The following is a 25,803-nucleotide window of genomic DNA, read 5'->3' on the forward strand; positions in this document are numbered from 1 at the left end:
TAACTAGCATTAGCTATGATAGACCTAGCGGCTTCATATTGACGTTAGTTAAAAGCAGCTTTTTGCTCAAGAGCCCATTAAACTTCAGAGCTGTGCACTTGTCTTTGTTTTTTGTACAGCTAACCACACAACGTTTCGGCATTTTTATAGTCTTATTAACCCATCGACTTTTAATGTTAATTCTGGAGTGGTTGTTTTCCTCCATCGTGAGTGTGGCCTTCATTGTGTGTGTCTCTATTTTACTTCTTTACCAAAATTACAATTACCTTTTAAATTTCAGCAGCCTAAATCTGCTGAAAATACAGGTGGTTTTGCATACAACACATTTTGGTTTCTTTCCATACTCAAAAAAAATAAATAAAATGACAAGAATCGGAACCAGGATTCGTTAAGAACCGGATTTGATGAGTGGAATCGATTGTAACCGCAATCGATAAAATCTGAACGATACCCAAGGGCCCTCAGTCTGTCTGCCCCGGGTCTGTGGAGCAGCGTTGGTGGGGGGCCATAGCAAATGTACGGGCCATCCCGCTGCGGGGCGGGGGGGGGGGGGATGATGGGTTTAGGGCGTTCTCCGCTGCTTGTCTCTACTGGCCTCTCGGTTTAGCTCGTCCCGCTAGTAACTCCCTCGCACTCCAATTACCGTCTTCAGAACGGGCGCGGTGTGGCGCTCTGACCTTTTCGGTCTCCTAATGAGGCCCAGCGGCGGGTTCCAGGGTCCCGGACGGCCGCCTTCGCCCGCGTCCCGATCACGCTTCGGGGACGGGCCAAATGTCATCCGGTCCCTCAAGCGTCGCACCCAAATGTTAATGACCAAAACAGCCCCCGTGATCTCAGACCAGGCGGCAGCTGTGGGGGGGGGGGGGGCTGATTAGCTTAATTGCTGGAAACTAACTTTCAAAGCCGATTTGGAATCGGTACGGTACAGTACCGTGGGAAAACAATGTTTGGATTAGTGTTGATGTCATTTTGTAGTTACCAGTGGCATTTCTTATGAGCACTCAGCTCTGCCAGGCAACATGAATTATTCAGAACTTATTGCATTACATTCGTTCTGCAGACACACTTATCTGGAATGACTTAAACAAGACATTTACAAATACATTAATCTGATTATTATGAGAGATGGTCCTCATCTAGGTAACATTCCCTGACTGGTGAGTGAAGGGGGGAGGGGGACAACAGGAAATTATTTCGGACACTTAGCCTGAGAGTCCTGAAGCCCCCCACATCTCTGTCAGCCATGCTTATACGAGCGAAGGTTTTGACACTGATCATCATGAGATTCCTGTTGTACTTTACAGAAAGTCACTTTTCTGGTTTAAATTGTACTTATGCGGTAGGACTCAGTGAGTTCAACTAACTGAGGGATATTCTGATCTCTCTGAGGTGACATTTGGTGTTCCACAGGAGTCAGTACTAGGACCTCTTCTCTTTTCACAATATATTCTGCCCTTTGGTAATATAATCTTGAGACATTATGTGGAGTTAAATGGCTGTGCTGATGAGTTATAAAACTCATTGAAGCCAGGTGATGGTTAGACGCATATATTGCTGATATATAAGACTGGTTGACATTTTATGTAATGCTCTTGAACTCTAACTTTAACTGAAATTTAACTTTGCTTTAGCTCCATAAAAATGTAATTTTTTTGCCATAAGGATTCCTTAGTTGTGCTGAATGTGGCTGTGTAACTTTGGCATTACCATTGACACTGGGGCCTCATAAAAAATGATCTTGGATTTAAACACTATTTAGATCTTTTCCCAAGTTGTGCTTACATATGATTTATAAAAATTACTGAGATGAAAAAAGTATCTTTTATTGGTTTAAAGTGGTCTCTGCCTTTTGCGCACCAGTCTCATGCATAATTAATGGGGGACTTGTTTGTAACTTATGAGAAACTCAGAGGTCTTCCTGCTTATAATCTGGTGGGTACTCAGAGGTCTTGTGACGTGGAATTTGCTAGGTCTGAGAGGTCTGAAACTTGTTACTCTATTCTGAGGTCCTGTCTAACTTGGAATTGAGTGTTAAAATTCGGGTCTCTTGCTCCATCACACCTAAGAACATACGCACCAACTGTTGCAAGTTTATACTGTAAATGTGTTCTGGGTATTTGTGAAGTTACAGAACAGCTCAAAAGGTATGATACAAGTATGATAAGCCGTATTTAAAGCTTTATAACCATAATGGCTTAGTTGAAGGGAGTCATTTATACATTTAGATTTGTATATATTTGTGATTTAGATAATAACGTGCCACAAATGCAATTATCTTTTGGCAAAAATGTTCTTTTTTAGTTTGTAATGGTATACTGAGAGATCCCATGTAAAACAGGTAAAACTACATGTTCCTAAACTCTGCCCACAAGTTTGCAAACATCTGAGGGTGAATGCAGAACTACTGAAGATCTATGAAGCAAAAAGTAAGCAGTGTACCCTGATGACTTCAAATCTATTCAAAATGTAAATCACAACATGATGTATTTTGCTAAAAGTCAACTGTTTTGACTCAATAAACCTTTGCATAATTTTCTATTTTTCTGTGAAGGGTGTTTAGACATATAGAATGAAAACCCCATTATTCTAGAAAATAAGCGAAATACATAAGACCATAAACTAGTGTCCAAAAATTTGAAAAAAAATCTAAATGTGATTTTATCATTTCTATGCATTAAGAATGATATGTATTTCTTGAATATGAATGCAAAATTGATTAGGAGTTCATACAAATGTAAAATGAAAAGCCCATTGTTCCGTAAAATTAACAGAATAATAGACAATAGTCTAGTCCACAAAAATGAAAAACATGTTAAAAATCCTCAATGTGAGTTTTAGTCATTTCTAGGGATGAAGATGGATGTAGATTTAATCAATATCAAAAAATTAATTGAATGCAAAGGCTTTTTAGACATTAATGATGAAACCCCCATTGTTCAGGAAAATCTGGAAATTACATAAGACTATACACCAAAAATTGGAGGGGAAAAAAACAAACGTGATTTTATCATTTCTATGTATTAAGAATGAGATGTATTGATTAGGAGAAGTTTGTACAAATTTAGAATAAAAAACCCAATTATTCCATAAAATTAACAAAATGCATAAAACAATAGTCTTATGTCCAAAAGTGGGGGGAAAATGTGAAAACCCTCAATGTGAGTTTTTATTATTTCTATGGATGTAGAAGGGGGTAGGTTGCATAAATATGAATAAATAAATTGACTGCAGAGTTTTCAGACTTTTTTATGATAAACCAATTTTCCACTGAATCGACAGAATACATAAGACTATAGTCTTATGTCCAAAAAGTGAAAAAGATGTGAAAATGTTAAATGTAAAATTTTATTATTTCAATGGATAAAGAATGAGCTGCATTTCATACTTGTAAATACAAAAATTGGTTTGAAAAAGATTATAGACATTTATGGTGAAAAACCCATTATTCATGAAAATGTGCAAAAGGGGAAAAATGTGAAAATCTTCAATGTGAGTTTTTGTAATTCCTATGGATTAAGAAGGAGGCACATTTAATGATTATGAATAAATAAATTTATTTTATGGGGGTTTTAGACATTTAGAATGAAAAATCCGTTATTCTAGAAAATGACCGAATACATAGTTCTATATATAGACTTACGTACAAAAAGAGAAAAATTGTGAAGATCCTTTATGTGATTTCAAAAATCATTTCTATGCATGAAGAAGATACATTTAATATATATAGACAATTAAAATTACTCTAAAGGGTTTTTAAAATGAAAAATCAATTTTTCCAGAAAAAATGCAAAATACATAAGGCTATAATTTAATGCCCACAAATTTAAAAAATGCAAAAATTCTAAATGCGTGATTTTATAATTTCCAAGAAAGAAGAATGTTCTTCAGAAATATGAAAAAATAAATTGAATGCATTTATGATGAAAAGCCCATATTTCCATTAGATGATAAAAATGCATAAGACTATAGTCTTATGTCCAAAAATGGAAATAATGTGAATATGCTATATGTATGATTTTATTATTTCAGTCAATGAAGAATGAGATCCACTTAAGAAATATGAAGAAACTAATTGATTGCAAAGGATATTTTGACATTTATGATGAAAAACATATTTTCCAGGAATACTGTACATAAGACTAATCTTATGTCCAGAAAAAGAAAAAATGTAAAAATTTTAAATGTGTGATCAAATGGATTTCATAAATATGAAAAAGTATTGTAACAAGGGTACCTTCTCAACAAACAAACACACTATTTAAGTGAATTAAGCGCTTTCCTGACCAAAAAAATATATTTATTCCAAATAGTCTTTAGACAATTGTGATGAAAAACCCATTATTCCAGAAAAACACATTAGACTATAAATGGATGAAGAAGGAGGTACCTGTAATAAATATCAACAACTAAATTTACTACAAAGGGTTTTTATTCAATCTTGAAGAAAACCTGAATATCCACAAAACATAAGTTGTTATTATATTGTACATTGTTATTATACATTAAGCCTGTCAATGATCCCCGATTGGCCTGTGCATTCTAAGTGTAATTACTTTATTAAACTATTACATTTCATCCTGTCACCACAACCCTGACCTTCACCCAAGATCCTTTGCCTGTGTGTAACCCACACTACATCTGAAAAATGACAGAAATACAAACAAATGTGTTCTAAGTAATTTATTTTTAATAATTTCACTGAAAAATTATTCCTTGCCCTAATTATAATTTGCACCGTAGCCCCTCTTTTTCCAGTCTTATGAGGTATTTCAAATATGAGATCTTTCGATAATACTGGACAGCAAACACTGCAGTTTGTCAATTCAACAAAATTAATACAAGATTTATTTAATATGAAAAATGAATTTCACTGAAAAAAAAAGACAAAAACAATATACATATAGCTATAGTGTCACTTTTCAACAGTGAAAATATTTTGGCCATTCAAATCAAAGACTGACCCTTGTGCTAAACTTTTCCATATCTATTATCAGACAGTAACCCTAATCATGCGTGTACGTTGTTACTTGCCATATTCTATCACCCTATCTATCATCAGACAAGCTTGAGTCTGTAGCCCGAGGAGTTCTCTTCAGTGTCATTTTTTTATTTACGATGGCCTTGCCTTTGTCCTTGGTGCTTTCTGACTGACGTGAGACCCAATGAAAGGTAAATTACATCATTTTCTTTTCATATATATTCAGTTATAGTACTGGATTTATCCAGATACAAACTGCACTTACATTAAACATTCATGTTGCATCACATCAAGTTCTGGCCCCTGTAACTGGCTCCAATAGAACATAACATAGAATAGAATAGAACATAATTCTGTTTATGTCATAATCATGAGTTTGCAGTGGAGCAAGGGGATTTCAGTAGGCAGGCCCAGGGGGAAATAATCAGCATGGGGTAGTTTATAAACACGACGGAAAACCACGTCTAAAACACAGCAGCAATCAACCTATGGCAAGGTAGGTCTGGATTCGTATCGTTCTGTCGTTATCTTTTGAAACATTTACAAGTCAGCCACAGGAACTTTAACTGAACTGCAAGTTAAACAGCTTAATAAATAAATCTCAGTAAATTGGTAAACATCTAAATCAGTACAATGGAATGTCCGTTCATTTTCACTCTGCACTTCCATAGCAATATAAATCTAACAAAGTATTAACATGGCATTTTATATAACAGCACAGATTTTTTATATTACCATATTTCAGAAACATACATTTGGTTAAGAGCTGGCTAAAGATTGTTTGGTTTCCGCATACTGCCATCGTTTGTGAAATATTTAACAGTACTTATCCAATTACACATAATTAGGTAATTCTGCCCTTTTACAATCCCTGAGTACTACGTATTTACCAGGTAAATGCATTGTAAAATAGTACATAATTGGGTAATTAATATTAGTTTTAAAAAATGCACATACTAAGGAACTAAAACTATTACATATCAAGTTCAAGTGACTACCATATAGTTATCAAAGGTTTAGCTTGTTTGTGGGCTGAGTTTAGTTGTGTACCTTCTAGGAATATAGATAACACTTTCTTGGTAACACCTCAATTAGAAAGCAAGTATTGGTCTAATTTATTGGGAAGTACACAGTGACACAGTGGCGATAAACAAGCTAAACCTTTGATAACTACAACATAGCCATTTGAATTGACAAGTAATAGAGGAGGTGTTTCTGGGTATTTGAGTTTCTTAGCATTTACCTAATTTTTACCAGTGTTAATGACCCAATTCTGTGATATTTTTACTATGTATTTACCTGGTAAATAGGTAGCACTTATGGGATTGTAAAAGGAAGCATTTCTCATACTTATATTACATGATATTTATCCCTTTTTTAAACCGCAACTCAACTGTCACTACTGCTATACACGCTGATCAGAGGGGAAATGCCAGTCAGAGAATCTTTTTTACAGGTAGCGTATATGTAAAAGGAGTACTGTACATGTGCCAGAAAAATTTAAAAGTATCCATTTAAAATAAATTACAAAGGTAAGATCTATCTTAAATTGAGATGCAACAGTAAGATCTATCTTAAGTAGAGATATACAGTTCTCTTATTTAAGCCCAGAGGAGTGCAGATCCAGATCTTTCAGTAATAATGTTCGTAAAAGATCCACACTCAAAGTACAGGCCTGGTGCCTCTGTCAGGTGTTACCTGCTGATGACAGCCTTACAGACTCTACCTGTAAACCCCAGCACAGGTCTGACTCTCCTCCTGTCATGCAGGGCATAGTCTGCGGGAGCTATGAACTCCAACCTGCCCGCTCAGAACGCCAGCGCCAGCGCGAACTCCAGCGCCTTCGTCCACGCCTTCCTGAAGAACCTCTTCCTCGTCTTCCTGGGGTTCTGCATTAACTACGTCAACGGAACCCTGGTGCTGACCTTCTTCCGGAGCGCGGCGCTGGGCGAGGAGCCGCGCTACATCCTGTACGTGCACATGGTGGTGACGGACATGATCCAGCTGAGCGTCGCCGTGGCGCTGCACGTGGTCTCCTACGCGCTGCCCGGCATCAGCGTGGCGCTGTGCTGCTGCCTCCTGCTGGTGGCCAGCTTCACCACCATGACCACGCCCCTCAACCTGGCGGGCATGGCGGCGGAGCGCTACGTGGCGGTGTGCGACCCGCTGCGGCACGCCCAGGTGTGCACGCCGCGCCGCACCTACGCGCTGATCGCGCTGGTCTGGGGCGCGGGCGTGGTCCCGGGGCTGGCCGACCTGGCGCTGGTCCTGCGGTACCGGCCGCTGGCCTTCTTCCGCTCCACGGTCATGTGCTACCACAAGAGCGCCTTCCTGTCGCCCGCGCAGGAGCTGAAGAACGGCGTGGCGCACTCGCTCTACATGCTGTTCGTCTGGCTGACGCTGATCTACACCTACCTGCGCGTGCTGCTCGCTGCCCGGGCCGCCAGCGCCGACCCGCTCTCCGCCAGGAAGGCCCGGAACACCATCCTGCTGCACGGCGCCCAGCTCCTGCTCTGCATGCTCTCCTACGTCACCCCCAGGGTGGACGCCTTCATCGCCGCCTACCACCCCCACCTCATCTCCCACGTCCTCTTCCTCACCTTCCTCATCTCCTACGTGCTACCCAGAATCCTCAGCCCGCTCATATACGGCATGAGGGACGAGAAGTTCTGGAAGTACACCAGACAATACTGGCCGTGCGTACGCCATCGAAAGAAAAAAGTACGTCCCTAGGGTATCTATGAAAATAAAATGGTCAAACACACATTCCAGAGTCTCTGCCCCCGTCTGCTAATAAGTAAATGATATTTATTTGTCAGGCAAATGTGAATAAGCTAAAGTTATGGGCAGAGCCTGAGACCCTGAGACTGAAGCAGATGCTTTTTCAGTGAGCAGAAAAGAGACAAAAGTAAACAGTAAACAGTAAAAAATAAATAAAAATAAATAAATCCCTCCATCTGTTCCTCTACACATCCTGGACTAAGAAGAGCAAAAGTCATTAAGTATTATTTCTTTAGCTGTTTGTAGAGACCCGCTGTAAAAGAAAATGGCTGACAAAAAAGATAAATATGAACTCTTTTACATGTTGCTGATCCTCTCCCCTGACTCAACACACAAGGTAAAAACATTAAATTACTTCTCTCAATAAAACTCATTCCCATGTTTTTTTGTTTGTTTTTTTTTTGGTCAGGAAAGTGCTTAATTCACTTAAATAGTGTGTTTTTTTGTTTCTTGAGAAGGGACCCTTGTTACAATATTTTTAAATATACAGAACTTCTATTCTGTAACACAATTAAACTACAAACAGCTGAACGAGAGTACTGCTTTTCTCTTGATTTATTTACAAATGTTTTTTTTTTTTTAAATATATTGCAGCATTTTTCTTAAAGCACTATAATTCAAAATTGTCCCTGGGTTCAATTTAAGTGTAGTTTTTGTGGTGAAGTTGAACCCAGGGACAAACTAACACTCAAAACATTCATGAGAAGCATTTGCTCGTTTACAGAGCTTACATTCTGTGTGCATACAGTCCACAAACAGAGCTGGAAATTCAAAACTCAAACCACCACCTTGCTCAAGGGCTCAACAGCAGCAGTGCGGCAGGGAATCAAAGCCACAACCTTCTGCATTACAAGCCCGGTTTCCCTCGTGCTTTATACCATTTATGAACTTTTCTAAAACAACAATCGTTAGACTTGCAACATCCAAACATTCACATGTACACTGGGACCACCACATAAGAAGTATGTCATTCCTGTTTAATGCCCTGCGTTGTACAGCTCAGTATATCTTAGAGGCAAGACGGACAGAAATTTCTGCTATTTCATTTTAATATTTTACTCGGCCTTACTACTGAGCTCTGCTTTTTCAGAGGGAGCGCTGATGTTTGGATTCAAGACTCTTTGTATTTCAATATTTCTTTCTGAAAGATTTTATAATTCAGAAAATTATATAATATTTGACTAAGCCAAATTCATGGATTGGCAGAGGACAGACGTTAAACTGGAACACAAGATGAGGACCGTCTGCGTTCCCAGCTGGGCATACATAAGCAGAGTTAGCTCCTACTGACGTCAACTTAGGGCTATAATGATCATTTAAATCAAGATAGGATGCAGAGGTGGTGGGTGGCAGTGTAGCATAATGGGCATGGAGCTGGCCTTGAAACCCAAAGGTCTCAGGTTCAATCTCTGGGTAGGACACCACCACCACCACCACACCCCAAGCAAGGGACCCAACCTGCATTGCCCCAGCATAGCATCCAGCTGCATAAATGGATGCAATGCAAATGTTATGTAAAAAAAACAAGTTGTGTAAGTCACTCTGGATAAGAGTGCCTGCTACGTAATGAGAAACTGTTTAATAATTAGAAGTGAAAGCGTGACAGGGCTTTCTGAGTAAGCACGCTACTCCGGTGCACACCTGCCGTTACAGGCAATTCCGCACACTCAGCGTAATTAAAACACGTTAAATACGACCCATAGCCAAGCGAGATGTGCAGAATCAGTCAGTGTCAGAGCCTGCAGCATTATCTGCACCACATCGCTCGGTAAATTTATTCAATTACACCTTCGTTTGTGGATAGAGAAATAAAGAAAAGCAGGTCTAAATGGTGCACACATTTGACCTGCTGAATCAGTCTTCTTTTAAGTCGCATATTAAAACACATTTTTGGTGTTGCTTTCATGAGCTCCTTATTTTATAAATAAATTTATTGTTGACTTATTTTCCATAAATGGCCATTAAAATGTTTAATCTCTGTAAAGCGCTTTGTGCTGTATATGCTTAAGTGTTAGACAAATAAAAGTCCCTCTGAACTCCACTGACTCACACCGATGGGGAAAAAAAAAACAAGGACAACCACAGGAGGCTTAATTTGAAAGAAATTTAATCAAGAACTCTTTACAAAATGAAATCTCGATTACAAAAAGGCTAGAAAGAGAGGGAGGGTCTGAGAAGACACACGGATGAAAGGATCTCCCCAGCTCACAGAGCTCAAAACAGAAGAGTACAGCCCAAACTTCCTCTCCTCCTCCGCAAAAGTTTTTTTTCTTTTTTGGTGTCTGAAGGTATCATACCGTTTTTTTATTATACACTTCCAGTAAAGTAGGAAAAATAAAACGCCTCTAAAGCACAAAACAACTGCAGGTTTAACAACGTACAAACGACAAGATGGCCGACAGACAGGAGACCGACGCAGGGTAAGCTGGAGCGACGGTCTCCCTCGGTATAATACAGACTGAGACTTCACGCACGATGCCTACAATCAGCACCTGGGCACGGGTGTAATTACACAATTAAGCCTGTGTGTGTGTGTGTGTGTGTGTGTGTGTGTGGGGAGTGAGTGTGTGTGTGTGTGTGTGTGTGTGTGTGTGTGAGTGTGTGTGTGTGTGTGTGAGTGTGTGTTTTTTTATATTTTTATTTTTTTATTATTTGTCTTTTTAGGTTTTTTGAATTTTTTATTTATTTAAATCAATGCAAAAAAACATTATAAATTAAAAACTTCACAGAATGAGGGGCAGCGCCTGGTCGGGACGGGGCGGTGTGTGTCCCGACAGGACGCCTCTCGGGTCATATGTACAGGGCTGTGTGCCGGGCTGGGACCCGCCGCCGTTCGGCCCCGGGCCCCCGGGGGCCCCACACACAGCGGCTCGGTGGGCGGGGTCCCGATCATCGGCGAGCAGGCATCAGCAGCTGAGTGGCTGTGACGGAGTCCGGGAACAGGTTGTGATAGGTCGGGAGGGGAACGTACGCGGCCGTGATCATTTTACCTGTGGGGGGGGGGGGGGAGAGAAACATAATTAAAACATTAACAAAACCGCTGGATTCAGAATTTAAGGACATTTTACTTTCTAAACCAACAGCACCCTCCATGCACAAACATTCACACACCTGCAAACCACCTCCATGCACACACATTTACACACCTGCAAACCACCTCCATGCACACACACATTTACACACCTGCAAACCACCTCCATGCACACACACATTCACACACCTGCAAACCACCTCCATGCGCACACACATTTACACACCTGCAAACCACCTCCATGCACACACACATTCACACACCTGCAAACCACCTCCATGCACACACACATTTACACACCTGCAAACCACCTCCATGCGCACACACATTTACACACCTGCAAACCACCTCCATGCGCACACACATTTACACACCTGCAAACCACCACCATGCACACACACATTTACACACCTGCAAACCACCTCCATGCACACACACATTCACACACCTGTAAACCACCTCCATGCACACACACATTTACACACCTGTAACACTTCCATGCACAAACACATTTACACACCTGCAAACCACCTCCATGCACACACATTTACACACACCTGCAAACCACCTCCATGCACACACACATTTACACACCTGCAAACCACCTCCATGCACACACATTCACACACCTGCAAACCACTTCCATGCGCACACACACATTTACACACCTGCAAACCACCTCCATGCACACACACATTTACACACCTGCAAACCACCTCCATGCACACACACATTTACACACCTGTAAACCACCTCCATGCACACAGACATTTACACACCTGCAAACCACCTCCATGCACACACACATGCACACACCTGCAAACCACCTCCATGCGCACACACATTTACACACCTGCAAACCACCGGCCGTGTAGAGCGTTCACTGCGGCCATGGCAGCGGGAATTGTGGGACACTTCACGTACACGTTACCCTAAAACAGCGGGACAGAGGTTAATGAGACAGGGAAAAGAGCACCTCCCCCTCGTTTTACTGACAGAACTCAACCAGAAAAATAGTAGTTACAGCGAGTTTAAACTAGAAGGTGAAGCACATGATCGTAGTTAATTTTGCTAATCAATCACCTTTATGAATTTAAAAGCCTCAATCAAATCGTTCCCAAGACTTTTTGCCAAGCAAGAAGAGATAAAGTACCTTTAATTCTTTCTTCATAACTTCTAACATTCATATCAGCAACCATTTTAGTTGCCCTTCTCTGAACCTTTTCCACAGCCTGCATATCTTTCTTACAGTACTCTTGACAAGAACTTGTAAAAAAAAAAAATAAAAAATAAAAAAAATTTTTTAAACTGGTTTAGAATAAAATAGCTAAACACTGAGCCTTTTTTGAGAGAGTTAAACCATGATCAACAGGGTCTACATCTGCATGTGATCCTCCTGTGCGGTGTGAGCAGGGCAGCTGCCCAGCTCGTTTCAGACAGGCAGCTCTTACCTGTGGCGAGTTCTTGTCCACGTAGATGTGCACCACGCCTCCGTGTTTGTTGCACTCTTCAATGACGTCATCTTGAATTTCCACATCCCAGCCGGGACCGTCTTCCCTGCGAAACCGAGAGCGAAACAGGAACTGATGACAGCTCCTCGGTGTCTGCACCCCCCCCCCACCTTTAATCTCTCTCCATGGGTTCACCTTCCACAGCATGGTGCTACAAAGATCACTTCTACAGACAACCCTTCCCACTTGCCCAGAAGGCAGATCACCACAATCAATCACCACAAAGCAATTTACGCAAAGTGCTGCATACCCTTGGCGGTTCTTTAAAACTCTTCTCCCGTTAAATAAATGGACTTGTACATTTCTATTCATCCCCAGCAGACGCAAGCAGTGAATGCTCATCAGGGGGGGTCCAAGTAGTGCGGCGGTACTCACGACTGCGGGTTGAACATGTTGGACAGCTGAAAGCAGTGGGTGGCCAGCGGCTGTGTGGGCAGGTTCAGGGGGGTGTTCACATTCAGGTTCAGGTTGAGGGCAGGGCTGATGGCTGCAGCTACAAAACAGAACAAATTTAAACCGTTATATCCCAACAGAAAATAACCACAACTCGTGTGCTAGGTGCAGGCCGGAGGCCATCAGTCTGCTCGCGCTCCGCGTCCGTCCCCCACCCGCTCCGCCCTGATGCGTTAGTAAATAACCAAACATCAGAGGCCATGCGAAATACTTCCGGGAAAACATACCCCTGACACCTATTGGCTGCCGATAAGACAGCCAATCAGCAGCTAGGCCTTGCAGCTTACATGTGACTGAAAAAAACAAATCAAATTGTCACACAGAATCTGTTTGCCCTTGCTGCTGATGGGCAGTCTTATCATTCTTTAAAAAGCAGTGATTCCATACATGGTGCCTTACGGATCAGTACTGTGTTATACCCCAGAGCTCAGTGCATTCTCCCTGGAGTGACTCACCCAACTCCGGTACGGTGTGACTGCATCCCACCTACTGCTCTGCGTAACCGCTATGAGGTCTGAAACTGCACTCCACACGATGCATTCTGACACATCCTACCCATAACACCACTCCCATGCTGCCAGTCCACCCCCACAATACCCATAACACCACTCCCATACGGACAGTCCACCCCCACAATACCCATAAAACCACTCCCATACTGCCAGTCCACCCCCACAATACCCATAAAACCACTCCCATACTGCCAGTCCACCCCCGCAACCAAGACCAAAACAGGAATTCCCAGAAAAAGGATCTCCAAGACAGCGTTAATCCGCCTATACCACACACAGGCCGTCTTCCACATTAGTACAAGGACCGCACTGACCCCTAGTGACCACAAGGAGGCAACAGATAAGATATCCTACCATTCTACTGGTTAGGAACACAGAGACACACACACACACACAAACAGACGCACACAAACTCAGTCTTTCTCCCCCTTTCTTAGCTGGGGGAGAAAGCTCGTATGTGGGGTGGGATCATGCTTTAGACAAGGGTATCAAATTCACCTTCTGAGGGTTGGGTCAGCCTTGCTTGTAAATCTACAGGATCAGAAGAAACAAAATTATCAATGTGTACTTCCATGGAAACAGAATTTTAAAAAACTAATTAAAAAAAAAAATCTAACTGTGGACTTTGTGAAGATGGGCATGACAAGTGCACAATGAACGGATGTTTTTACGCTAAAGCTACGTTTCAGTTTTTCTTAAAAACAATAAAACACGATACAGAACAAGCAGGCTGGAAAACTTTCCCTAGATCTGGAAGTGATCTCCAGTATCTACTTGTGTCGATATTACAAGCGCACATCCACATGCTTTTCGGTCTTTGACAGACGTCCAGGTTTCTGTGGCCAAACGTTGGGATTTAGAATGGACAGACAGACAAACAGAACCCCGAGACCCGGAATCCCCAGCTGACCAATCAGGGTGGACGAGCGGGGACAGGAAAATCCGGGGGCGTCTGAGGGCATTCTGCTGCCCTCGGTAAGCACGGATCCAAGACCCAACACACAGGAAGGACACGGCTGCCATTTTGTGAAAACCACCCGTTCTTACAAAGGTGTAACGTCACACACTGACTGCAGCAGAACAGCGACCTGCCCAGTTACACAGCACTGTGATGCAGTGTTTACACAGGACTGTGATGCAGTGTTTACACAGGACTGTGATGCAGTGTTTATGACCACTGTGAGACTCCATGTGCACAGATGGCATAGGGACATGTTGGACGCGTATCTATGCTGTGAGAAGATGATTCTTCATGCTCATACTCATAATTATCTGCACTAGTTTTAAGCCAGTGATCACACACAGAAAGATTTCTGCCCCTCTGCTGAACCCACACACACACCATGAACCATGGAGCAGGTCGGTGAGATATGAGGTCACATGACGCCGATGGAAGGTGCTGGGAGTCACAGGTGGCGTCAGCCTGAGAGAGCTCACCTGTTACAGCCGCCATGGCGCCGAACGGGATGGAGCCGCTCATCTGCAGGGCCTGCTGGGCCGCTGGAGGAATCTGCAGCCCAGTGCCTGCAGGAACACACACACATTCCTTACTTTCCCTTTACGATGTTTGGCAAATAAACAGAGAATACAAGGTCAACCATAAAGTGTAGAATAGTCAGTGTGGAACAGCCACTGACTATGTAAGAGTCACTGTGGAAGAGTCAGTGTAAAAGAGTCTCAGTGGAAGAGTCAGTGTAGAAGAGTCCCAGTGGAAGAGTCAGTGTAAGAGAGTCAGTGATGGAGAGTCAGTGTAAAAGAGTCAGTGTAGGAGAGTCAGTGTAGGAGAGTCGTAAGAGAGTAAGTGTAAGAGTCAGTGTAGGAGTCAGTGTAAGAGAGTCAGTGTAAGAGAGTAAGTGTAGGAGAGTCAGTGTAAGAGAGTCAGTGTAGGAGAGTCAGTGTAAGAGAGTCAGTGTAAGAGAGTAAGTGATGGAGAGTCAGTGCAGAAGAGTAATTGTAAGAGTCAGTGTAAGAGAGTAAGTGTAGGAGAGTCAGTGTAAGAGTCAGTGTAGGAGAGTCAGTGTAGGAGAGTCAGTGTAGGAGAGTCAGTGTAGGAGAGTCAGTGTAGGAGAGTAAGTGATGGAGAGTTAGTGTAGGAGAGTCAGTGCAAGAGAGTGAGTGTAGGAGAGTCAGTGTAAGAGAGTAAGTGTAAGAGTCAGTGTAGGAGAGTCAGTGTAACAGAGTCAGTGATGGAGAGTCAGTGTAGGAGAGTAAGTGATGGAGAGTCAGTGTAAGAGAGTAAGTGTAAGAGAGTCAGTGTAAGACAGTAAGTGATGGAGAGTCAGTGTAAGAGAGTAAGTGATGGAGAGTCAGTGTAGGAGAGTAAGTGATGGAGAGTCAGTGATGGAGAGTCAGTGATGGAGAGTAAGTGATGGAGAGTAAGTGATGGAGAGTCAGCGCAGAAGAGTAATTGTAAGAGTCAGTGTGGAAGGCTACAGTACCTTCGGCCAGCCGGGCCATGAGCTGCAGCCGGCCGGTGGTGCCCAGGTCGATGCCGGTCCTCTCCAGCTCGTCGCTGTCCAGGAAGGAGCTGGCGGTGGACGCGTCCGTGCGCTCGGTCACATGACCCACCTTCATGGGCCGCCCGGCCAGCTCGAACCCGTTCAGCTGCTCCAGAGCCTTCTTAGCACACTCAGCGTCCGCAAACTACCGGGGAGGGAAACACATTCACCACAGCCAATTAAACACATTCACCACAGCCAATCAACACTGTACAGCCAACATGTACGCTAATAACAACTAATTGAACGAAAAAATTAAGCTGTACAAGTTTATCTGCAGCTAAATGTTTCAGAGTAAAGGTAAAAGAAACAAGCCAACCAGAGGTAATGAGGCATTTGGCACAGACGACTGAGCCGTCTGAATGTCCATTAAATACCTGCTCAGGTAAGGAAAATCTGGCATTTCATAAAATGCACCTATGAGTATTCAAGTTTACAAAAAAAGGTATATATATATATATATATATATATATATATATATATATATATATGTGTATATATATATATTTTAGAGAATCAGTAAAATGTCAAATATAACCCACCATAGCAGGTCTGAGCAATGAACTTGACTCAATGTGAACAAATACAAGCAACCTGAGGAAAAGGCCAAACTCAGGGCTGCTCTACACTGCCCTCTACAGGCTTACTTCTGACATATAAAACACTAATCCCATTAACCATTTAACTGCTCCCTCCCAACATGCAGAAAGATCTGCTAACAGCCACAGCACTGTGTGGGTAAAGGAAGCTGGTCAGAGAATCTGCAGGGACAGGAGTGAAGCGGTTTCCGTACGCTTACTGATGCTCACCGTGATAAAGCCGTACCCTTTGGACCGAGCCGTCTCACTGTCCATCATCAGCTGAATGCTCTCGATCTGCCGGGGGGGAGAGAGAGAGAGAGAAAGTTTGGGATACAAAATCAAAGCTGTGTCCACCCATGTGGGGATGAGACTCATGGCTGTCACTGCAGATACCGTGGGGATACGGCATTTACTGCAGACTGTGCCGTGCTTATGCTGCTGTATGCACAGGTAATATTTACTAAGCTACTTCCTGAAGAAAAAACTATTTGAATTTGAAAATGGGGGGGGAGGGGGGGGAAGGAAAGCTAACCTCTTTTCTTCAATGAGTCAGCATTTCCTTAGATGCTGACAGAGTGCTGTACCCTGATGCGCGTGTGTGAGCACATGCTTGTGTGTGCGTATGTGAGTGTGTGTATGTGAGTGTGTGTGTGCGTGCGTGCGTAAGTGCGTACGTAAGTGTGTGCGTGTGTTGGGGGTGTGCGTGAGCGTGTCTGTCTGTTCGGGGGGGGGGGGGGGGCGTACCCTGCCGAATGGCTCAAAGATGCCCCGCAGCATGTCCTCGGTGATATTGAAGTGCAGGGAGCCCACGTACAGCCTCATGGGCCCCGCGCTGCCCTTCTGCAGGTTATTCGCCATGGCCGCGGCACGGTTCTTCTCCGCCTGCAGGGGGAGGGAGAGGGAGGGTCAGTTACTGTGCGTGTGTGCGTGTGCGTGCATAAGAGAAAGTGTGTACGTGCGTGCATGCGCGAATTCAAAAAAATAAAATAAAATAAAAAGAAAAATTAACATTCGGCTGTGGGGGGGGGGAGAGAAGAAAAAGCTGAATGAATTTATTGCAGCGGTCTTCCTTGCAACCTGGGTTGTGTTAAACCAACGGGGTGGGGGGGTAGTTAGTTTAAGGCGCTCGGTCCCAGGGCAGCGCTCGCTCTCTCACCTGCGAGGCCTGCACGATGATGGGAACTCCCAGCAGCCTCTGCCCCGTCAGCCCGATGGCCAGGGGCACAGAGTTCACCTCCACAAACTCGATGTAGGCGATGCCCTTCGACCTCCGGGAGTTCCTGTCCGAAATCATCCTCACATCACGCACCTGCAAACCAGGCAGGACAGGAGAGGGGGGTTCATCACACCAGGGAAATAATTATAAAAAAATAAAACAGAAAACTCACATGTATGTTTCAACTTGACTGCTAGATAAAAAATGGCTTGGCTTGCCTTTCCACATTTGCTGCCACATTCACAAGTTTTACCTCTTTAAAGATGCTACATTTTGCCAAGCCCACTCGTATCCCATCTTCCCCAGGCCTAGTGACCTCAGAAAGGTGTGGAGAAACCATCACACCTATGTGGGAAGCGCTACAGCGACTGTGGCAAAGTCAAAACATGTCTCACTTGCATCTTGATCTTCTAGCACATTCCTGTTGCACTCGTATCTTCATCTCGATGTTGTAGCTCTTTATCATATCTCTTGTGATCACGCTTCACCTTCTAGTTTAAACTTGCTGTAACCTTACTAACGTAACCTGTGCTCACTATACCTTATTCCCATGCCTACGGATAACAGACCCTCAATGAGAATTGTATCGTATGGGACCCGTGTTCTGTAGTTGTTCCAATGACCTTCAGTATGCACTTAGTGTACGTTGCTTTGGACGTCGGTTTGAGTCTGCCACATAAATGTGCTGTAAAAACGTCCTCAGCCCAGCGGTTTGGGTTTAAAGCAGACAGGCCGGACGCTGCCCCTGTACCCCCGCGGAGAGCCCGTTAGCTGGGACACGCGTGTGCCGGGCAGGTACGCACCTTCCCCACGGCAGAGAAGAATTCCTCCAGGTCCCGCGGCCGGATTCGGGCCGCCAGCTGCATGCAGAAGACGGTGCGGGCGTCCCGCTCCTCCGGGGTCAGGTTGTCGATGGGCTCCCTGTGAACGGCACAGAGCGCGGGGTCAGCTCCAGACACGCGGCAGCAGAGAACGCTTCAACCGCCAGCATCAACCGCAGCTCCTGCATTACCACGCGTCCACAATGCATGTTTATGCTGAAACTTTGAGTTTTATTTGTTTCAACCAACAAGCTTGGCCTGATTGGAGCCATTGGTTACTCAGCTGTATGAGTTTACTCAGAGGCTGAAATGGCACTATGGGCTGTAAAGCTGTACCAAGACTGCATCTCTACCAACCTGAGAAAGACCAGGAGTCTGGATCATGGACTCGTACACATACACAGTGCTGCCCAGTGACTGGCTCAGACTGACTCATACTGCCGTGTGATTGGCTCAGACGCACTCAGACTGCCATGTGATTGGCTCATACTAACTCAGACTGCAGTGTGACTGGTTTACACAGACTCAGGCTGCCGTGTTATTGCTTTACACAGACTCAGGCTGCCATGTGATTGGCTGACCTCACTGGGCTCTTGTCCTTCTTGAAGGGGCTTCTGCTTCGGGAGCGTCTGCGGCTGCACAGAGAGCAGAGACAGGAGCAGGTGAGCCAGTGCAGCCCAGGGCCCGTGTATATTACTGTGTTTAGGGTTCACACTGAACAGACACGCACCCACACTAAAGCAAACAGGGTCATAAAAACCTGATTTTGATGGCAAGAGGCGGACCGATCTTCCCCCTGGCGCCGCCATTAAATTTGGGCCCAGAGCTGAAATCAAACACAAGGTTTTGCTTAGTGACGACAGCTGTCAATCATCTCCCCACAGTTACAGCACCCACGCAACAAGGATCCTGCAGTACAATCAATCCTCAATGACCTTGCCTGCTTCGGTCTAGCTTTATTTCAATATGCCACAATTCTTACACACTCATTTGTCATTAAAACAAGGCACTGTAATACATAAAAGCTAGTGGTATATTAAAGTGCTGATGAAACGCAGCTAGAGTGCACTGCGACTTTGTGCTGATGTGCCCTGATGACAATTACTGTTGGAGACCCATTACCATAGCGACCGTCTCTCAGTGAGTAATTCACATACCGCAGCGGCTGCGATCACTGAGAGAAGGGAGTCTGACTGCGCAGCGGGAAGAGCGAGAGCAGTGTGTGAGCTAGTGCCGTCTTATTACTTAGCTTAAACATGTTAAACTTTAACCTTCAACCAATGGTCTAAAGCTACAAATATGAACAGCCCTGATTCAGGGACAGGATAAACCTAATCTCCCCAGGGTGAGCAGCAGTGGGCTTTAGGGTGAGTCTAATCTCCCAGGGTGAGCAGCAGCGGGCGTTAGGGTGAGTCTAATCTCCCCAGGGTGAGCAGCAGGGGGCTTTAGGGTGAGTCTAATCTCCCCAGGGTGAGCAGCAGGGGGCTTTAGGGTGAGTCTAATCTCCCAGGTGAGCAGCAGGGGGTTTTGAGTGAGTCTAATCTCCTAGGTGAGCAGCAGGGAGCTTTGGGTGAGTCTAATCTCCCTGGGTGAGGAGCAGGGGCTTAGGGAGTCTAATCTCCCCAGGGTGAGCAGCAGGGGGTTTGGGTGAGTCTAATCTCCCAGGTGAGCAGCAGGGGGTTTTGGGTGAGTCTAATCTCCTAGGTGAGCAGAAGGGGGCTTTGGGTGAGTCTGATCTCCCCAGGGTGAGCAGCAGGGGGCTTTGGGTGAGTCCAATCTCCCTGAATGAGCAGCAGGGGGTTTTGGGTGAGTCTAATCTCCCAGGGTGAGCAGCAGGGGTCTTTAGGGTGAGTCTAATCTCCTAGGTGAGCAGAAGGGGGCTTTGGGTGAGTCTAATCTCCCAGGGTGAGCAGCAGGGGGCGTTAGGGTGAGTCTAATCTCCCAGGGTGAGCAGCAGGGGGCTTTGGGTGAGTCTAATCTCCCTGGGTGAGGAGCAGGGGGCTTTAGGGGCCGCGCGGTACAGCAGACAGGCGGGACGCGGGCGGTCGGCGGGACCTACAAGGGGCTCCTGCGCGCGCGGTAGCGGCCGGAGCGCTCGCGGCTGCGGGACTGGCTGCGCTTGCGCTCGCGGCTGCGGCTGCGCTTGCGCTCGCGGCTCCGGCTGCGCCGCCCCTCCCGGCTCTTCTTGCGATCGCGGCTCTTGCTCCTCCGTTTGTCGCGGCTTTGGCTGCGACTCCGGCTCCTCTTTTTCCTGCCGGGGACAGGAGATGACGGGAGGACGTTAAAACACGCGGCGCGTGAACAGCGCCGCAACACCAGCGTCACCGTACGACCATTTACCTTACAGAGCAAACACTCACTAAACACTCACTAAACGGCCCATTCCATTCGCTCATTTTACCTCCTTCCATCCTTTCCTCGCTTCCTTAGCTCCACCCAATGGAGGACACAAGGAAAGGACGCGAGGATGGAGGAATCAAGGAAACGGGCATTAGGCAAGTGGAACACCCTTGTTCAGTCAGGTGTCTGAACCCACATGGCATGTTTGAATTACAAACGTGGCAAAAAAGGGAGAGGCAGACCCACAGGTCGATCATTTACACATCGCACGTTACGAAAAATCTATTTCCAGGTCCGGGCAGGACCGAGGAGACAAGGACAGATAAAACAGGTGATTGGAATGAGCCAAGTACTTACAGACACAGTTAAAGGGGAATCACACTTGAAAACACATATGGGCTTATTTTATCTCTAATTTCCTTCTAATGAACGTGTCGACTTTCATTTTTCGATTACTTATTTCGTTTTGATAATATTTTACAATGTTTTGTTGCTTACAATTACAAATTCAGGTAGAAGACCTAGGCAGCATATCATTGCGCGACTTCAACGCTATGCTTTTCTTCGAAAAAAAAAAACCGGAAACAGTACTACTATGTGGACTTGCGCAAAAAAAAAAGGTAATTGTTTCTAACATTACACATTTAAAATGAAATAAGTAATCGAAAAATGAAGGTCGACAAATTCATTAGAAGGACAATATAAACAAAATAAGCCCATATGTGTTTGAAAGTGCAATTCCCCTTTAAACACCACCAATCCACCATAGTAACACTACGTTAAGGACAGACAGCTGACCACTTTCTATGACTAATCCAACTGTCATTTTATTATTATGTTTTTAAGACCATGCAAACCCCAACAAAAGCCAATGCCCTATAAGCTGTTCACCAACCGACCATCGGTCGCAAAATGCTGTACTCACTTCTTGCTGCGTTCCTCGGTGCCATTGGTACTAGAGGGCTTGGTCTCATCCTAAGCAAGGTTGATAGAAGAACATCATGAAGACGAAGAGGCAACATTTCAAGTCGACAGGGTAAAAAGGGGGGGATGGGAACAAGAGAAAATATAAAATATTATCATTATTAAAGTATTCATACAGGGTTCTAGGGCTCTGGACAAACATACAGCAGGTTCCTTCTTACATATATTGCTGTTATTTTTTTTTACCTTTTTTTTTTCTTTTTACCTTTTTCTCCTCCTCCTCCTCCTCCACCTCCTTTCTTTTAAACACATCTGCGACTAATCAACCCATCCGAGCCATATACAGTGCTAAATAAAAAGGTGTGAGTAAGTTCCTGGTGTGCCCTGAAAAAGGGGCGGGTTTAGCGGTTTTGGCCGGGGTTAGCTCTCCCGGTCAGTACCCAGGCTAGCTTTGCCTAAGAGCGCGCGTGTGCCACGCTAGCAGCCAGCCACTAATCGAGTTCCAGTGGTGGGTGCCATTCCAGCCATCTTCCCCCCGGACTGTATGAGCCTGATGTCACATCTCGCCCTGAAGTAGACAGGGATTCACACTGCTTAGTAATGTCCACTCCCAGAAGATCAAACCAGAAAAGCAAAATTTTAATGAATAAAAAAAATAAAAATTAATTCCACCAGTTCAACCTCATGAAACTCCATAGCAACGTAGACAGCTGCATGGAGGTGTTCCATGTTTGGCAGATGTTTTATTTTTTTAGGTTTTGTTTTTTGGGAAAAAAATATTAACTGTGATATTAGCTTTACAGGGTCCCAGAACGGTGTGGGAACTATGGGATTAGCATATAAAATATTATAAATAAATACTGTTATTCAGTACACTTTTGGAAAGTTGCAAAGGTCACCAACAGGTGCACAGGCATGCAGAAAAAGTACAGATGCTAATTCATGTACCAAACAATCACAATCGACTGGGGTGAAGAGACAGTATTCACATTTCACCATTGCATTCTCCCCCTACTGGCCGTGGCTAGAACTGCGGCAGCACCAACAGAAAACTAGTCTTGAGTTTTTAAAAATACGTTTTTCCATTATTGTACAATATTCAGTTGGACACATTTACTAACAATTAGCTGTTTGCAAAACAAGTTATTCACAAACAAAACTAAATCCACTATTTGAATTAAATATACAACTCACTAGGCTACATCAATACGTTATACCAGGTACAATTTTACAAAACAGACGAAAGGAAAGAAATAAAATGTAGAATATAATACAAAAGCTTCAAGGTATAATTAGGCCTTTACCGTGTGAACAGAAAATTTGAATACTGTCTCCATGGTACATGTGTTAGGCTAAACGCTTCATCCACTGTATTCACCTTGTCGCAACCGAACAGGTGCTTGGATGTGTAATCATGAGTTCCTCCTTTCTTTTTTCCCCTTTTTTATCTTTTTATTTGTTTTTACCTAGGGACCACAGTACATCAATACATTGTGCAATTACTACCTTATTTTTTGACAGTTCACACTGGAATCAAAGGTGAATTCATGGGAGTAGAGGTGAGATATCGTTAGGCAAGTCTACAAAAAGAGATAGATGGGCGTTTATTCAAAGTTCTGAAGTGGAACTACAACATCACATCACATTAAACAGTCCCCCCCCCAAACACACATAAGTCAGTTTAAAGGGTTTTGGGCAATGAGAGGGTAACACAGAAAGCAGTTTAATGTGTAGTGCACTGAACCCTCCCTCCCACTCCTCCCCTCCCATCCCCTACCCTCCCCATCCTAAAACTTCCAGTCCCTACACATTTCACTCACCTTCTTGTAAGGAGCCTCGAGCATCGCTTCAATATCAAAATCGTCAGCCATGTTTCCTGTAAGCTGTCGGGAGAAAGAATGCGTGTTAAGTGAGAAAGAATGCGTGTTCAGTGAAGTCGTACAAGCATCGCATCCAGCGAACAGCGGCGGCACAAAGCAACTTGGCCGTCTCTCCTCGGTCAAGACCAGCAAGACGCTGTGGACTGTGGCCCATTCAGTGGAGTTTTCTAGGCAACACATCCATCGACCTCATGTTCCCACAACAGTCCGCACACAGAATCAATCGTCAGCGTGTACCATCTTTCAACCATCATTTTATCCCTGTTTCAGATAGTTGCAAATTCCAGATCTCAAGTGTTAACTGCTGCGATACAGCTACGCCTCAGCACTGTCACCAGTAATATATCTCATCCTCACTCATTCATGCATTTGTAAAACATTCATGCACTGAAACATGAAAACTGAAAGTATAATAACACCACAAACTACAGCCAGATGCAATGGGTTACAACTGTCCTCACATACACAAAAGGAGGAAATACATTCTACTTATATTTTTATATTAGAGGCATATTTCAGAGATAATATATTTTTGAGACAAGATGGGAAAAGCTGCAGAACCCCCACCCATGCACTGTAAACCAGAGCACTGGACAACAGCTTTGTAGAAAACACTCAGGTGTATTGTTGACAGTTTTTAACATGATTCTGTCGTAGGAAAAACATGCAAATTGCATGTGCAGCTTTTGTTCCTCAATTTTGCTGTGTGCTCCTAAATTGTCCAGATCAGAGAAACGGTGCTGCCTGTCAAAAAGCCTACAGTATAACCATACGTTAGAAAAGCATCAACTAGCTATAAGCCAGCAGGTACGGGCAATCATATTGCACCAAGAGCTATTCAGCAAGCAAATAGCCAAATTAACAGCAACAAGCTTGCTAGCCAATAAATTACCTCCAGTTAGGTGTAGCATTAGAAAACTGTGCTAACGCGATATGAACGATACAGCCAATCAAATGTATTGATAGTCTACTTGTATGCTTTAACAAGCCAGACAATTTTAAACCAACGTCTAACGTAGCCAGATATATAACTCACTTTCATAATCTAAGTTAGCATATTACAATCATTGGCATAACGTCAATATGTATATGTATATGACGGCTAACAATACCACAAATTAGCCAGTGGGTATGTTTTGCTAGCCATCAATGATTGTTTGCCTAGCTAACTAGATAGCGTTGTTGGCTACCTGCTCAGGTACAAATACAAAGCATTGGTTTACTAGCTAGATTTCCAATTACCATTAACTACAATATTCGATTAGCTAACATTGTAGAAAAATGTACCCACTAGATATGGCTAACATTACGTTAGCTAGTTGGCTAGCCCTAACAAACTTGTCCTGGAAACGCGTCGTTACGGCCAGACAGCGTTACTGACAACATAATTTATATCGGAAACAGCCCACAACACCCAGCTATATTGCTAAGTTATCAAACTTAAGAGCATTTAAATATGACTGATCAACAGTCGGGGATCCACATGTATAACTATATTAACATAACACTGCTTTTATTTAAATGTTCACCAGCATTACCTCGGAGAGATTTTAACTTCAAGTCTTCTTCCACGGGCCTCTTGACCTCCCACAAACACTCTAGCTAGCCGTTTTTCTTCCGCCTTAGCTGGCTAGCTAACCTTAGGCTACTCGTGCATTAAATCCTATACGCGTGGATATTTTGTTCTTCGCAGTATGAAAAGACTGAAGATGCTATATTGAAAGATAATATCAACGGAATAACGTTAGGTTAATCCAATATTGAAATGCCTTAAGTTCCCACTCCTAAATAGCCGTTCCCGAGCTTCACCCAAAATGGCGCCTGTAATCAACACAATAGGGGTCTCTCACGCGGCGGCGCAGGGGCACGTTATTGCGTCACTGTACAGATGGCGCGCCTAGTAATACCGAAATAATCCCAGCAATATTGTGCGTAATTATAATACATTGACAACGATGTGTTTGTCCATCTCAACGTGTACGGGCTTTGGAGGATCAGAGGATTCAAAAAATCATATCACGATTTTTACAAATTCAACTGTTTGGTTGACATTCTGGATAGATGTGTGAAGGCTAGCCTAGGTTACATTTTAAAGTGATTTTGGGGTGATGTGACCGGGATTAAATCATTATAATGGGCGGAATGTAGTGTAACGGTTAATCCTAGTGTTCTATGTACTTATTACCACATACGAATCTGTTAGTCTGGGCCAAATATACCCTGGACATTGTGATTTTAAAGCTGTACAGAAATAAAATTGATGCGAAAATACTCATG

The 25,803-nt window shown here is 43.8% G+C and overlaps 2 protein-coding genes across 3 annotated transcripts; one reads left to right on the forward strand and one right to left on the reverse strand.

Moving 5' to 3' along the window:
• Nucleotides 1-6,751: 6,751 nt before the first annotated feature.
• LOC135235109 (odorant receptor 131-2-like) lies at nt 6,752-8,288 on the forward strand. Its single transcript, XM_064300297.1, has one exon. The coding sequence runs from the start codon at nt 6,767-6,769 to the stop codon at nt 7,709-7,711; it is 945 nt and encodes a 314-aa protein (XP_064156367.1). The 5' UTR covers nt 6,752-6,766; the 3' UTR covers nt 7,712-8,288.
• Nucleotides 8,289-9,849: 1,561 nt separating this feature from the next.
• LOC135235189 (RNA-binding protein 39-like) lies at nt 9,850-25,363 on the reverse strand. Of its 2 annotated transcripts, XM_064300458.1 has the most exons (17): nt 25,065-25,363; nt 23,467-23,529; nt 21,648-21,697; nt 20,442-20,633; nt 19,143-19,208; nt 18,964-19,017; nt 18,365-18,482; nt 17,502-17,654; nt 17,090-17,227; nt 16,574-16,639; nt 15,705-15,909; nt 14,704-14,790; nt 13,765-13,797; nt 12,677-12,794; nt 12,242-12,347; nt 11,644-11,722; nt 9,850-10,749 (listed from the first exon to the last, which is right to left on the reverse strand). In XM_064300458.1, exons 2-17 carry the CDS (start codon nt 23,515-23,517, stop codon nt 10,649-10,651), a joined length of 1,617 nt encoding a protein of 538 aa, XP_064156528.1. In that variant the 5' UTR covers nt 23,518-23,529; nt 25,065-25,363; the 3' UTR covers nt 9,850-10,648. The 2 variants fall into 2 exon arrangements, with proteins under 2 accessions (XP_064156528.1, XP_064156529.1); XM_064300459.1 differs by lacking the exon at nt 13,765-13,797.
• Between the last annotated feature and the right edge of the window lie 440 nt (nt 25,364-25,803).

The sequence above is a fragment of the Anguilla rostrata genome, chromosome 11 (genome assembly GCF_018555375.3).
Source record: "Anguilla rostrata isolate EN2019 chromosome 11, ASM1855537v3, whole genome shotgun sequence".
Taxonomy (NCBI): Eukaryota; Metazoa; Chordata; class Actinopteri; order Anguilliformes; family Anguillidae; genus Anguilla; species Anguilla rostrata.

Bases quoted from the DNA above. Each gene is read 5' to 3' on its own strand.
- LOC135235109 (XM_064300297.1), top strand. From the start codon at position 6,767: ATGAACTCCAACCTGCCCGCTCAGAACGCCAGCGCCAGCGCGAACTCC.
- LOC135235189 (XM_064300458.1), bottom strand. From the start codon at position 23,517: ATGGCTGACGATTTTGATATTGAAGCGATGCTCGAGGCTCCTTACAAG. The intron at 20,634-21,647 runs GTGAGTACAGCA...TGTCCCCGGCAG, and splicing joins ACCGAGGAACGCAGCAAGAA to GAAAAAGAGGAGCCGGAGTC. The intron at 19,209-20,441 runs GTAGGTCCCGCC...GTTTGATTTCAG, and splicing joins CGCGCGCGCAGGAGCCCCTT to CTCTGGGCCCAAATTTAATG.